The sequence below is a fragment of the Xiphophorus hellerii genome, chromosome 6 (assembly GCF_003331165.1).
Source record: "Xiphophorus hellerii strain 12219 chromosome 6, Xiphophorus_hellerii-4.1, whole genome shotgun sequence".
Taxonomy (NCBI): domain Eukaryota; kingdom Metazoa; phylum Chordata; class Actinopteri; order Cyprinodontiformes; family Poeciliidae; genus Xiphophorus; species Xiphophorus hellerii.
In genome coordinates, this window is record NC_045677.1 from 26,452,572 (window position 1) to 26,467,223 (window position 14,652).

The window sequence follows — 14,652 nt, forward strand, 5'->3', positions numbered from 1 at the left end:
ACACAACTTCTTGTTATCAGAGTTGGTTGCTGTTTTGTTGTTTTTTCCCCCCCAACATGAAACAAGAACCAAAAACATATTTTTGAATTGCATCATTTAAATTATTTGATTATACTTTTCAGTAAAGCATTTAATAATCTTGTCTGTTCTGTTACACCAGGGGTCAGCTCTGTTTATGGAATATTTTCACAATAAAGAAGAAAACTGTTGTCTTGAGGATAATTAATAATAATAATCTAGCCTGCTAGAAAGTCTGCCAAATATTGTTTATATTGTCCTTAACAGAGTTAAGTCATACAACAAATACAATCTGAATTGTGTATGTATAGTCCCATAAATCTCACTATAACTACATAAATCCACTTTATTATGGTACAATCACCTACGTTTATTTTTTAAACTATCCTAACTGTGCATTTTCCAAAGCAGAATACTTTTCTACATGAAATAAATAAAGTCAGAAAACTTTAATAAAAGTGTAATCTGTACTTTCTTTTATTAGCCATTTAATAATCAAAAGAAAAGTGTTGAATTATAAATATAAAACACTGTAGAAAACTGTTATAACATAACTTCTCGCCAGCAGCTGTTGTTTCCAGCTGGCACATTATTTCCATTATGCATCTTCTGTGATGTATATCTGATAATTCACTGTAGGTTTTACACAAATTAGAGTCCCTAAAACATGAACGTTTTTCAAGAAGAAAAGAAAAACAATCCTTGTGTTGGTTTGAAATCCATTACTATCCTAAAATTCCTCATTAATAATCAAGAAGTCAAAGATCAAGAAGCAATTTTGACACTTAAAGAATAGTTATCTGTTGAGATCAGATGATTAAATTAAAAATGAAACCCTCAAGCCACTTTTAAGGCAGCTGCATTGCAACACAGTGGATTCTTGCGACATAAACACCAAGATGAAATATCTATGAGAAATCATACTGAGGTCGGAAACCTCAACCAAGCAGAAGCTGGTGTGACTGAAGTTCACACCAGACTCAGAACAGGTTGAAGACCACACTATCTCAGGTATATTTTTATACACTTTGAGTCATCCATCTTTATGTTTTCCTTTTGGCATTTTTGTAAACTTTTTATGTAGAAAACCCCAAAAATAGTCCAAAAGAAACTGAAATGATCAAGACAGACTTCAAGAATTTAGTGTTGTCCAAAACTTTTGTACATTACTGTCAATTAATTTAAAAATAATAAGAAAAAAGGTAGCTTTGATACGGCAATGTTGCATTTTATATTGCAACACTGCCACCTTGTGGCCAAAGAGGCAAACAGCAGGCGATTCATTTGACAGCCGTTTGTAAAATTAAACAGAACCTATGAATTATAACAGTTAAAAACATATATAAAAGATGGCAAAAATTACACACGAGGCCCTGTACATTAATAAATTTATCTAAAATATATGTTAAAATGTAATACTTGTAAAGAAAACACCGATATGATCCTTTTACTTACTTACAGAACGGCAACAGGAAAAAAAGGGGGAGGAGCTGTCAGTTACTGGTTGCCACGGTAACCGCAACATACCATAACTTATGTAGCAATAAATATGAGAAAATTACTTTTTTGATTAAACAAAATAAGTTTGAAGAATAAATAACATTTTTGGACAAACTTCACATCTTTAATGTCAAAATAAAACTCTGTTACACTTATAAAAAATATATTCATGAAAAACAATTTATTTGAAGAAAAAAATAAAGGAGAATATTATAAGTAAAAATAACTGGATTGTACCTGATTTAAACAATTAAACAAAAGCTGAATTAAAATGTATCTCCAAATACAACCCAATCAGATTAAATTCAAACTGGACTGTACCTGATTGAATTAAATCTGACTGGGTTGAATTTGGAGATACATTTTAATTCAGCTTTTGTTTAATTTCTTGTTTTGGGAAGAAATACCACATTACGTTAGTCAAACAAATAAAGTAATCTGAATTTTTGTTGGAAAGGGATGTGTAAATTATTGTACATTCAAAATTTTAAAAAGTTTCGAGAGTTTGCCTAAATAAAAAAAGCATTCAGTTTTCAAATTTATTTCAATCTTGACTGAAAAAAAAAAGATTAAGTAAAGATTTGGTAAATTCTGAGCAATAAAAACAGGATTAGTTTGTATTGAAGACAATATTTTTCTATTGCTATGAAGGAGAAAGAGGTGAATGTGGAGAGAGTGCTATTTTTCTATTTACAGCACAGACTTTCAACAGATGTACTTTATAATTATGCAATTAGTAATACTTAACAAAACCTGGCAGGATACATTGAAAATGCAATCTAGGACCAAATGTGAGGTGATAGAGAGCATAATTTTGATGTTTCTGATTAAAATCATGCTGTTAAACACCATCTGTTTTCATAAAACTGCAGTTTTAATTAGCACTAGTGTAGAGAGCACCTGTAACTACAGCCATGATGAACAGAAAGTGCACCCCCTTTAATGGTTTTTAGTGTGTATTTTTATTTTAATTCTATAATAAGCAACAATATGGTGTCGGTGAGACAATATTTTTTATGTACTTGAGGTTAGATTTTAGTTTCAATGGTGGCTAAACCAGATAATTCATTTTGTGAACCAGAGAACTGATCATGGAAATTTTCTTTTTATTAGCGTAAGCCTAAATTTAAGACAACAATAGTTACAACAGTTAACAGCAATGTTAACTGTTAGCAGTTATTGTTAGTATGCTAACAGTAACTGCTAACAGGAATCAAAGCATGTTAAGTGAAAAAGACTTTCACCGTCCTATTCTTTTACTCTCACAAGGGACAACTATTTATTTATTTTTATCATTGCTAATGGCTAACTCTTTATGCTAACAGTAACTGCTAATATTAGCGTACACATGCTAAAATAGAAGTTATAATTAAAGGTATTGTCTAACCTCAATTTACCTGCCTTTAATGTATTAAGTGATAATTAGTGAAGGATCACAGCTGAAAATTAAAACACTACCAATTAAATAGCATGCTAACAGTAACAGCAACCAAAATTAGCATTATCATGCTAACATCATAGAAGTACAATGTATTGTGCAAACTGTGTCAACCGCTTAGACTTGGACATGGAAATTTAAGCAACAACAACTGGAAACGATTAAGAAAAACAACAAAACACACTATAGGGGCGTGCCGTGGTGGCGTAGGGGACAGCGCGACCCATGTTTGGAGGCCTTGAGTCCTCGTCGCGAGTTCGATTCCCCGACCAGACGATATTTGCCGTATGTTTTTCCCCCTTTCCTGTCAGCCTACTTTCATATAAGGGACACTAGAGCCCACAAAAGACCCCCTGGAGGGGTTAAAACAAAAAACACTGTAAAAACAACATGAGCTAAATTATGCTAGCGTAAGCTAACACATTTTTACTATATAGTGTTTGGTAGTTAGTGAAAGGATGGGTGGTTCCAGAAATTACAATTTTGGGTAAAATTAAAAAAATAAAACAGACCAGAGCAAGTTTTATTTAAAACATTTATTTGACCCAATTCTTTGGAATGTAATAGTCAGTGATGAGAGTCCGAAACAACAGAGATGGATGAGTCGGGTGCGGAGCAGAAAGTCAAAGTACAAACAATACTTTAAGTCACATAAGGCCTCACAGCTTTCTGATTCTTTTTACTTCCTTGTTTTTCTTTGTTTTTTTTTAGACAAGAAAACTACAGAAACGGTACAGAAAATAAAACGCTTTCTCTTGTCATCCAAAGAAAAACAGAAGAAAACAATGGCACGTACATCAGTGACGGTACAAAAAACACAAGGTGATATTATACCAAGTAAATAAAATCGTTACTCGTATATAAGCTTTTTCGAGAATGAAAAACATCTCTGTAAATTGTACAATTCAGAATTATACCATGGCTGTCTAAAACCATGTTAAAAAGAAGCAACAATAACACTGTCCTCTCCGTCTTTCCTCCTCTCTTTTCATAAATCAACATCATAAACACATAGATTTTTTCTTTTTTAAATATATCAGTGCAACATTTGTTTTCTGGACGAGTGCTGCAGCATCCTTTTTCTTTAGAAGAGTCCGGCTGAAACATCAGACATTCCTATAGAAAAGGAGAAAAGACTTTACGCATCTGTTTCTCCCAAAAGTTTCAAATGATGATGTGTATTTATCATTTATATCTGCTCATGAACACAAACAAACTGTTGAAACAGTTTTTCTCCCAGAGTTTTCTTTCAATTGTAAAGCAACATTCCCTATGTTGGTTTAGAAAGATATGAATGCACTAAAGTAAAAAAAAAAAATGGCTTAAACAAAATCAAATTATTTGCTCAGCTGAGATAAAACTAAAACACATTCAGGATTTTCTTTTCCAACTAAATGGAAATGTTCATATCTGTTCTTTGGAGAAGGAAATGATCAACTTTTCTCACAAGGAGTGGATCTTCCCTAAATCTTCAAAAATGATCATCTGTCATATCAAAAATTAAGAAAAATTATCCCTATAATGAAGAAGAACTGTGTCAAAAGGTGATAAAAATGGAGTAAAGGAACAGACGTCCCCCAAACTTTTCCAAAATCATCTGAAATTATGTCACTGAAGAAACAAACACACAGAAATTCATCCTCCAGGTGATTCTGAATCCCAATGCTTTTCCAGACTTGAAGGGATTATTGGTGCCTCTAGTAGCTGAGTTTCCATTACTTTACGTTATGCAATTACTAAAATAAATTTGCTTAATGGGAACACGCTAATTTTGAAAAAAGAATTGGGTTTTCAGCAGTATATGAATTGGTGTATTTCACAGAACTGCAATGGAAACACTTTATTTGCATTAAAGAAGTTTCTATCCAGCTGCTTATTTGTAGGCATTAGCCTCCTTAGACAATGTAACCATCAAGATACTCGAACTGCTCTGCTTAAGGCAGCAAATGGTGCCCAATGCAGAAAAACAATGAGAAGCAAAGCCTCAGGCTCTGAATAGCAGACTCTTCTTAATGTAAAGACTATGGCTTAATGATGCTAATAGCATCATATCATCTGCAAAAACGCAAAGATGAGACCCAGAGGTCCCCACAGCAGATAACCTTCTCTCCATAATGCGCCTCTGCCTTGTGTCCACTGAGCAGAATGGCACAGATCGGTGTAGAATGGTACGCCATTTTGTCTGTTTACATTGTAAAAACGGCCCATAGAACCGACTCATACTGGACTATTCCTGGGCCGCCTGCAGTTGTAGGTCCGTAGGACAATGGTACGTTACAGTTAGGTTGGCGATACTGGCATCAGGCAACACAGTCCATTGATTGGGGGACAGAAAAGCATCACTGCTTCTGACAGGCACGAGACGTTTGTTGTCCTACTAGTAGGACAATACGTTAGATGTTAACCCCACCTGTCCAGTAAGAGTCCAACTGGCAGTGGAAACGGTCTCTTGAGACCCAGATGTTCCCAAACCAGGTAACCTACTCTTCTTAATACACCTTTGCCTCGTTTCTACTGAGAGATATGGGGCGAGTCGGTGTGGTTTTGTTTGATATTTTATGTCTGCTTCCATTGTAAAAGTGGCCCATACAGCCGACCTGTACCCATTCCTGGATTCCCCTCAGTTGTAGGTCCATAGGACAATGGAACGGTACGGTGAGGGTCAGGGATCAAATGTGCTCAAAAACCCAATCTACTTTGGAAAGGGGTAAAGATGGCCAGGAGGAAATGCTAGCCCAGAGTCCAATGTTTGACAATCAATTTGAAGTCGCTCTACTGTTGGAACAAAAAAAACTATTTCCCAGAAATCAATGGGAACTGGTTAAAATTCAAGCACGAGACATCACCATGTCACCATGTCAGACATTTGGCTTTAATCCAGTGAGAGTCCAACTGGTGGTGGAAACGCTCTCTTGAATACGGCGAACCATAAATCAGAAAACTGCACAGACAACAGGATCTGTGGCCAGAGGCAGTTGTAATGCCAACAATGCAGACAAAAGCTCTTGTTTTGGATTTAAAGGACTGGGCCGCCCATAAAAAGCAAACCTGGCATTCTGTATTCCAACAAGATTCATCAAAGGGACATATTTAAGAGCTCTTTTGATCCATGAAACACAAATGGACTGGACAACCCAATCAACTTTGTGAAGGTAAAAATGGGCAGCAGGAAAGTCTAAAACAACAATTTCTCAGAAAACAATGGAAACTAGTTAAAATTCAGCATCTGTACTGCAAATTAAAACTATAAATCAAAGTTATTTACCTTTCTGAAAAGAATGTTAACTCTAATGTGTTGTTTCATTGCCTCCTATTAGGTCTTCAAGCCTATCACCAGAGGTCCTGCAGCTAGCTTGCATTGCGGCGGCCATGTTGTTACATACAGGTCCCTGTAGTTTGTATTCTGGTACCTCAACATTACATTCTCACAAGATGAATACTTGGAGGCAGTTTAACAATGTGTCCAGCCAGATCCAAGTGTAATCAATGAAACCCCTTTGACTTTCTGTCACTGTAGCTGCTGAGGTTGTGTGTTTTTACCCTGTTAAGACATAAATTCCCTTTCATTGGTGCGTTTTCTCCTCTGAATCACCAGGGATGGTAAACATCCTTCAGCGACTGGTGTGATTTGAAACAGAAAGGATACTGCAGCACTGGCGTCTTCCTCCATAGAAAAGGGCGCTCAAATATATATTAAAACCTATGTACAATACGTTGGATGTGTCATGTGCCATGAATATGAGGCATTCAGGGCTCCTACACATTTACCATATTGGGAATTTTCATAGTTTTCTTCAGTTCTGCGAATATAAACCTGGAACTCAACAGCTGAGTGAATGCCAGGGTAACCAGATGCTGTTTTATGGTAAAATTACAGCAATAAAAAGATGCTGCTTTACAGACACAGTCTGGAAACCTTTCCCTGTAGTTTGTATAGGAACCCTGGAAAGAATGCCAGCCGATGGGAAAACAACCAGCAGAAAACAAGGCAACAGAAAAACAGGAAAAAAAAGGCACTGTCGGAGCAGGTCAGTGGTCCTGCGTCAAGATCACACACACACACACGGTTTGTATAGTCAGACACACCTCAGATGCAGATGTATATGAGTGAGACGTCCACACACACTTCCACACGCGTTAAGCTAGCTTTGCTCATTCTTCAAAACATTTGAACGAAAAGACGAGAAAAACAACAAACAGAAACATTAAATCTTTCTGCAAAAGTTCACTAACGATACTTTCGTCTGAATTGGTCTCAACACCAGCATGTGATTACATGAAATCAACAAAGCACGCCGAAAAACAAAGAGAATCCTTAGTTTTCTTCTTTTTTGCTGTACATGTTCTTTATACACAGTGCCCCCTACAGGTGAGTCCCTTCCACCAACGCTCCTGAGAAATAAAAATGAAATCGGCTCACTGTTAGCCCACCCTGCCGTCCCATTAGTGGTGTCAGCCCCGTGATTGGCTGCTTGTAACGTGTCCGCTAGCGGAGCTGCCAAAGCTCCGGCCCCTGCGCCTTCGGGCTCACGCCTCTGAGTAGTTGTTTGTCTGTCCGTTTATCTTGTCCTTCTTTAGCTTGACGCCGTCCACCAGCTCAAAGTTATAGTTCTCCAGGGCGGATAAGTTCCTGTCGGTCATGCTGCCCTGCGAGCAAGCGCAGTACAGCACGACGCCGCAGATGGCGCCCAGGAAGACGCCCAGAGCCGACATGGCGATGATGGTGATGAGGATGGGGTCTATCGTCTTCAGCATGTTGCCCGGCCTGCCGAGTTCACCCGTTTCCTGAGAGAGGGAGTCCATGGCTGCAAGGGACAAGAAGACGTTCAAATTAGATGGTTGAGATCAGGAAATATTTTCAACTAACTCAGTATTTAACTGAGATGGGTATTAACTGGTTACATGGAGAAGCAGCATTCAGCTTCTATGCACCACATATCTGGAACAAACTTCCAGAAAATTACAAAACAGCTGAAACACTGAATCCTTTAAATCAAGACTAAAAACCCATCTGTCTAGAGCTGCTTTTAAAACATTATAAAAGAAACATTGACCAACATTTTGAGAACCGGTTCTTCTACACCAACAATGTCTGCACTAACATGGTTGCTTTTTCCTCATTACAGGACAAACTGACTCTTTCTAATTTCATTCATTTGCTTAATCTTCTTCCAGCCTCTCCCTCAGGCTGACTTTCCTGTTCAAACATGCCTTGAAGCTGGGAAGAACCAGCGGCTGAAGGTGAAACCTGATTGGCTGAAGCCTATCTGCACTTAGATGTGAATCACAGATCAGAGCTCAAACCGGTTGCTGTTTTCAGTAAACTCACACAGCTACTGTGACTGAGAGCCAGAATGGAGCACAATCATCTGGATCACCAAACTTTATGCTGTTCGATCTGTCTGGATCTACTGAAGGATCCGGTGGCTATTGCCTGTGGACACAACTACTGTATGAACTGTATCAAAACCCACTGGGATGAAGAGGATGAGAAAGGAATCCACAGTTGTCCACAGTGCAGGGAGACATTCACACCGAGGCCTGCGCTAAAGAAGAACACCATGCTAGCAGCTTTAGTGGAGCAGATGAAGAAGACTGGACTCAAAGCTGCTCCTGCTGATCACCGCTACGCTGGACATGAAGATGTGGCCTGTGATTTCTGCACTGAGAGAAAACTGAAAGCCATCAAGTCCTGTTTAGTCTGTCTGGCCTCTTACTGTGAGAAACATATTCAGCCTCATTATGATGTGGCTCCTTTAAAGAAACACAAGCTGGTGGAGCCGTCCAAGAATCTCCAGGAGAACATCTGCTCTAAGCATGATAAGCTGTTGGAGATCTTCTGTCGCACTGATCAGAAGTGTATCTGTTATCTCTGCTCTGTGGATGAACATAAAGGCCATGACACAGTGTCAGCTGCAGCAGAAATAGCTGAGAGGCAGAGAGAGCTGGAGGAGAGACGAGGAAACATCCAGCAGAGAATCCAGGACAGGGAGGAAGATGTGAAGCTGCTTCAACAGGAGGTGGAGGCCATCAATCGCTCTGCTGATAAAGCAGTGGAGGACACTGAAACCATCATCACCAAGCTGATCCGTCTCCTCCGGAAAAGAAGATCTGATGTGAAGCAGCAGATCAGATCCCAGCAGGAAACTGAAGTGAGTCGAGTCAAAGATGTTCAGGAGAAGCTGGAGCAGGAGATCACTGAGCTGAAGAGGAAAGATGTTGAGCTGGAGCAGCTCTCACACACAGAGGATCACAACCAGTTTCTCCTCAACTACCCCTCACTGCCAGCACTCAGTGAGTCTACACACTCATCCAGCATCAACATCCGTCCTCTGAGACACTTTGAGGACGTGACAGCAGCTGTGTCAGAGCTCAGAGATAAACTACAGAAAATCCTGAGAGACTCATGGACAAACATCTCACTGATGGTCACTAAGGTGGATGTTCTACTGTCAGAACCAGAACCAAAGAGCAGAGCTGGATTCTTAAAATATTCATGTGAAATCACATTGGATCCAAACACAGCACAAACGCGGCTGAAATTATCAGAGGGGAACAGGAAGGTGAGACTGATGGGTCAATCTCAGTCTTATCCTAGACATCCAGACAGATTCACTCATTGGCATCAGGTTCTGAGTAGAGAGAGTCTGACTGGACGTTGTTACTGGGAGGTGGAGTACAGCGGATTAGTAAATGTAGCAGTTACATATAAGAATATCTGCAGAGAAGGAAGAGGGAATGAATGTTTCTTTGGAAATAATGACAAATCTTGGGCTTTAAATTGTAATGGTTCTAGTTTTGGTCACAACACCATCTGGACCTTCATCTCAGGTCCAGTTTCCTCCAGAGTGGGAGTGTACCTGGATCACAGAGCAGGTATTCTGTCCTTCTACAGCGTCTCTGAAACCATGACTCTCCTCCACAGAGTCCAGACCACATTCACTGAACCGCTGCTGGCTGGACTTAATGTTTATAACGGTGGAGGTTCTGCAGAGTTCTGTAAACCCAACTAGAGTCTCTCTCATCTCTCTGATTCTTGATTAGGGTTCATTCTGCTGTTATGTTCTTTATTTTTCTGGTTTAAATGTAGATTTCTGTGTTCCAGGAGCCATAAAAGAAAACATCAGCAGCGTTTTCTTTTATTCTTACATGACACAGAAATATTTCTCCACATGAACATCTAAACTTCTCTGGGCTCCAATCAGTTTGGTTTAATATTTCTATTGATGTATTTCAATGTTGTTGTTCTCGCTTAAATCAGTTGAAATTTAAGTGAACTTACTTCTGTTTTTTTATTGTGATTCAGTGAAGAAAGTGAAACTACCATCGACTCAGAACTGATGCTAGTTTTCTTCTACATCTTTATATGTAGATAAGACAAATAAATGTTTTGTTTTCTTCAATAAAACAACTTAATTACAAAGAATTTCTTATTTGTTTTTTTCATTTTTACAATAAATTGTGAGATTTGTCGCCTAAAGTGCAGAAACATTTCCTTCAGAAGGTCTCAGGTGATGGTGGAGAAGATCAGACCAAGATGTAATGTATACAGCAACAGTTTTACATATCAGATGGATGGATGGATGGATGGATGGATGGATGGATGGATGGATGGATGGATGGATGGATGGATGGATGGATGGATGGATGGATGGATGGATGGCAATGAGGGGCACCAGGACACTTCCCAGTGGGCGGGCTGTAGGCCCGTTCAGAACCGTTTTGGGGTTCTGCCCCAAAGGTTCGGTTTGGTTCGGCTTTGATACAAAACAATCCATTCTGTTTGTGTGTCTCACTCTGGTATCTGCTGACTAAAACTCCCACAGGTTACCCAGGTCCCTCTTGAAAATGAGATCTAGATCTCAACGGGGTTTACCTGGTTAAATAAAGGAATAATGAAAATGAATGAAAATTTGAAAAGGGAAAAAACAGACGCACCATGTTGTCCACGTTGCAATATTTCCCAGGTTCTGGTATTGGTGTCACTACAGCCTGTTTCCAACTGTTAGGTAATGTTCCACATTCCCATACTTCACTGTACAACTCAATTTCAATTCAGTTTGTTTGTTTGTTTATATTGCACCAATTCACAACAAATCACCAAGGAACTTTACAAAAATAACTAATTTAAATTCAGTCACTCCTGCATATTCCAACTGATCGTAGTTATCAAACAGCACAATACGCTAAATTAATTATGCTAAGTAGTTTAAAAGTTTATATCTAAAGATATAAGAAAAGAAAAATCCAATAAGATTAACTTTTAATATTCCCTAAGTACACTTATAATATATCAGATTTAATCAATTCCTGGAGTTGACATCTTAATCTTTCTTAATGAATGTCGTAACAATTTAAAAATTCATAATAATGACATTATCTCTCTCAGTGTTGCATTATTTATTTCCTTAATTTTTATTAAAGTTGCTACTCTACATTGCTCATTAATATTATTTGTACGATGTATTTTGGAAAACGTCTGCACTAACATTGTAGATATTGTTCATTACAGGATAACCTGATTCTTCTCATATCATTCATTTGATTAATCATTCTCCAGACTCTCCCTCAGGCTCACACTCCTCCCATCTTCCTGTTCAAACACGCCTTAAAGCTTTGAGGAACCAGCAGCAGAAGGTGAAAGCTGATTGGCTGCAGCCAGTGAGTCATAGATGAGAGCTCAAACATGTTTCTGTTTTCAGGAAATAAAAATCACACAGTCTTTGAGACTGACAGCAGAAATGGAGCAGCAGGCAGTTCAGTTGGATAGAGAAACTTTTTTCTGTTCGATCTGTCTGGATCTACTGAAGGATCCGGTGGCTATTGCCTGTGGACACAACTACTGTATGAACTGTATCAAAACCCACTGGGATGAAGAGGATGAGAAAGGAATCCACAGTTGTCCACAGTGCAGGGAGACATTCACACCGAGGCCTGCGCTAAAGAAGAACACCATGCTAGCAGCTTTAGTGGAGCAGATGAAGAAGACTGGACTCCAAGCTGCTCCTGCTGATCACCGCTATGCTGGACCTGAAGATGTAGGATGTGATTTCTGCACTGAGAGAAAACTGAAAGCCATCAAGTCCTGTTTAGTCTGTCTGGCCTCTTACTGCGAGAAACACCTTCAACCTCATAATGATCTTGCTCCTTTAAAGAAACACAAGCTGGTGGAGCCGTCCAAGAACCTCCAGGAGAACATCTGCACTAAGCATGATAAAGTGACTGATATCTTCTGCCGCACTGATCAGAAGTGTATCTGTTATCTCTGCTCTGTGGAGGAACATAAAGGCCATGACACAGTGTCAGCTGCAGCAGAAATAGCTGAGAGGCAGAGAGAGCTGGAGGAGAGACGAGGAAACATCCAGCAGAGAATCCAGGACAGAAAGAAAGATGTGAAGCTGCTTCAACAGGAGGTGGAGGCCATCAATCGCTCTGCTGATAAAGCAGTGGAGGACAGTGAAACCATCATCACCAAGCTGATCCGTCTCCTCCGGAAAAGAAGATCTGATGCGAAGCAGCAGATCAGATCCCAGCAGGAAACTGAAGTGAGTCGAGTCAAAAATGTTCAGGAGAAGCTGGAGCAGGAGATCACTGAGCTGAAGAGGAAAGACGCTGAGCTGGAGCAGCTCTCACACACAGAGGATCACAACCAGTTTCTCCTCAACTACCCCTCACTGCCAGCACTCAGTGAGTCTACACACTCATCCAGCATCAACATCCGTCCTCTGAGACACTTTGAGGACGTGACAGCAGCTGTGTCAGAGCTCAGAGATAAACTACAGGACGTCCTGAGAGACTCATGGACAAACATCTCACTGATGGTCACTAAGGTGGATGTTCTACTGTCAGAACCAGAACCAAAGAGCAGAGCTGGATTCTTAAAATATTCATGTGAAATCACTTTGGATCCAATCACAGCACAAACACAGCTGGCACTATCAGAGGGGAACAGGAAGGTGAGACTGATGGGTCAATCTCAGTCTTATCCTAGACATCCAGACAGATTCACTCATTACTATCAGGTTCTGAGTAGAGAGAGTCTGACTGGACGTTGTTACTGGGAGGTGGAGTGGAGTGGAGGACCAACTATCATAGGAGTCGCATACAAGAATATCAGCAGAGTAGGAATAGGAAAGGAATGTTTAATTGGAGATAATGGCAAATCATGGGCATTAAATTGTCATGATTCTAAATTTGGTCACAACAACATCTGGACCTCCGTCTCAGGTCCAGTTTCCTCCAGAGTGGGAGTGTACCTGGATCACCGAGCAGGTATTCTGTCCTTCTACAGCGTCTCTGAAACCATGACTCTGATCCACAGAGTCCAGACCACATTCACTGAACCGCTGCTGGCTGGAGTTTATGTTTATAAAACTGGATGTTCTGCAGAGTTCTGTAAACCCAACTAGATTTTCTCTCTGATTGTTGATTAGGGTTCATTATTCTGATTGTTCATTAGGGTTGATTATTCTATTCTACAGTTTTGTTTCTGATTTTTCGGGTTTAAATGTATTTCTCTCAGTCAAGGAGCCATAAAGGGAACCACTGCTGACATTTTCTTTTATTCTAATATGACATAAGTATTTCTCCACAAGAAAATCTAAATGCTTCTGGGATCTAGTAGTTTTTCTGTAATATTTCTGTTGAGCTATTAGGATGTTGTTGTTGTTTAAATCAGTTGAGGTTGAAATGAACTGAACTTACTTCATGTTGGTTCCTTTATTGTAATTCAAAGAAGAAAGTGAAACTACCATAAACTTAGAACTAATGCTGTTTTCTTATAAATATTTATATCAATATCAGTGAAATAAATTTCTGCTGTTGTGTCTCTTTGGCTTTCTTCAATAAAACAACTTGATTACAGAGACATTTTGACTTATTTTTCTTAATTTTTACAAGTTTTTTTTTACGAGTCTTATCGTCTAAAGTGCAGAAACATTTCCTTCAGCAGGTCTCAGGTGATGCTGGAGAAGAAAAGATCCACATCTAACGTATACAGCAACAATCGGACCTGAGTTAAAATTGATTACATTTATCTTTAAGATCAAGTTCCCATCCTGGAAAGTTGTGCCAGTTTATGCCGGGATGGATGGATGGATGATTGGATGTATGACTGCATGAATGTATGGATGGCTGAGAGACGACTGGTTGGTTGGTGGATGGATGGATAAGAAGATATACAAATGGATAGTTAGATGGATGGACCAATCATTTGGACCAATCATTGAATGGTTGATTATTTTGTTGGATGGAAATCTGAATAAATTGGTGGCATTAACTAGCGGTTTGATTGATGAATGGAAGAATAGAAGACTTGGGAGATTGGTTGGTTGTTCTGGATGGATAGTAAGAAGAATGGATGAATTGGTGGAGGGACGGACAGAAAAATGGATGAATGGTTGGATGGAAGAATCATTGATTAGATAGAATCACTAAAGGAAAATCTTAAAACTTTGGCAGAAAACATGGAGAACTATTGATCAAAGGAATATGGAAAGAAATAAGAAATTACTCAAAACTTTGGCCCAATCCTGTCTATTGAATAAGGAGCGTACAGAAGGTCATTACAATGAAAAATATTATATATAAGAAAGTTTGCTGAGACTCTGCAAAGACGTTCTTGGTTAAAAAGAATATATTTTACTAACAAATGTGTCAAAATAAACATTAGCAGGATGTAAAATACGCATCACTTA

The 14,652-nt window shown here is 39.0% G+C and overlaps 3 protein-coding genes across 3 annotated transcripts in view; 2 read left to right on the forward strand and 1 right to left on the reverse strand.

Moving 5' to 3' along the window:
- Positions 1-3,473: 3,473 nt before the first annotated feature.
- The window catches only part of LOC116721263 (neuropilin-1a-like), an 85,387-nt gene continuing 74,208 nt past the window's right edge, over positions 3,474-14,652 (reverse strand). Inside the window, exon 18 of the mRNA XM_032564885.1 lies at positions 3,474-7,761. Coding sequence (XP_032420776.1) covers positions 7,484-7,761 — 278 coding nt within the window. The 3' untranslated portion in view covers positions 3,474-7,483. The remainder of the gene's footprint in view (positions 7,762-14,652) is intronic.
- Positions 7,768-10,382, forward strand: LOC116721265 (tripartite motif-containing protein 16-like). Its single transcript, XM_032564887.1, has one exon. The coding sequence runs from the start codon at positions 8,311-8,313 to the stop codon at positions 9,967-9,969; it is 1,659 nt and encodes a 552-aa protein (XP_032420778.1). The 5' UTR covers positions 7,768-8,310; the 3' UTR covers positions 9,970-10,382.
- On the forward strand, positions 10,733-13,825 carry LOC116721264 (tripartite motif-containing protein 16-like). Its single transcript, XM_032564886.1, has one exon. The coding sequence runs from the start codon at positions 11,629-11,631 to the stop codon at positions 13,363-13,365; it is 1,737 nt and encodes a 578-aa protein (XP_032420777.1). The 5' UTR covers positions 10,733-11,628; the 3' UTR covers positions 13,366-13,825.

Excerpts from the sequence above, each read along its gene's own strand:
- LOC116721264 (XM_032564886.1), top strand. The coding sequence starts at position 11,629 with ATGAGAGCTCAAACATGTTTCTGTTTTCAGGAAATAAAAATCACACAG.
- LOC116721265 (XM_032564887.1), top strand. The coding sequence starts at position 8,311 with ATGGAGCACAATCATCTGGATCACCAAACTTTATGCTGTTCGATCTGT.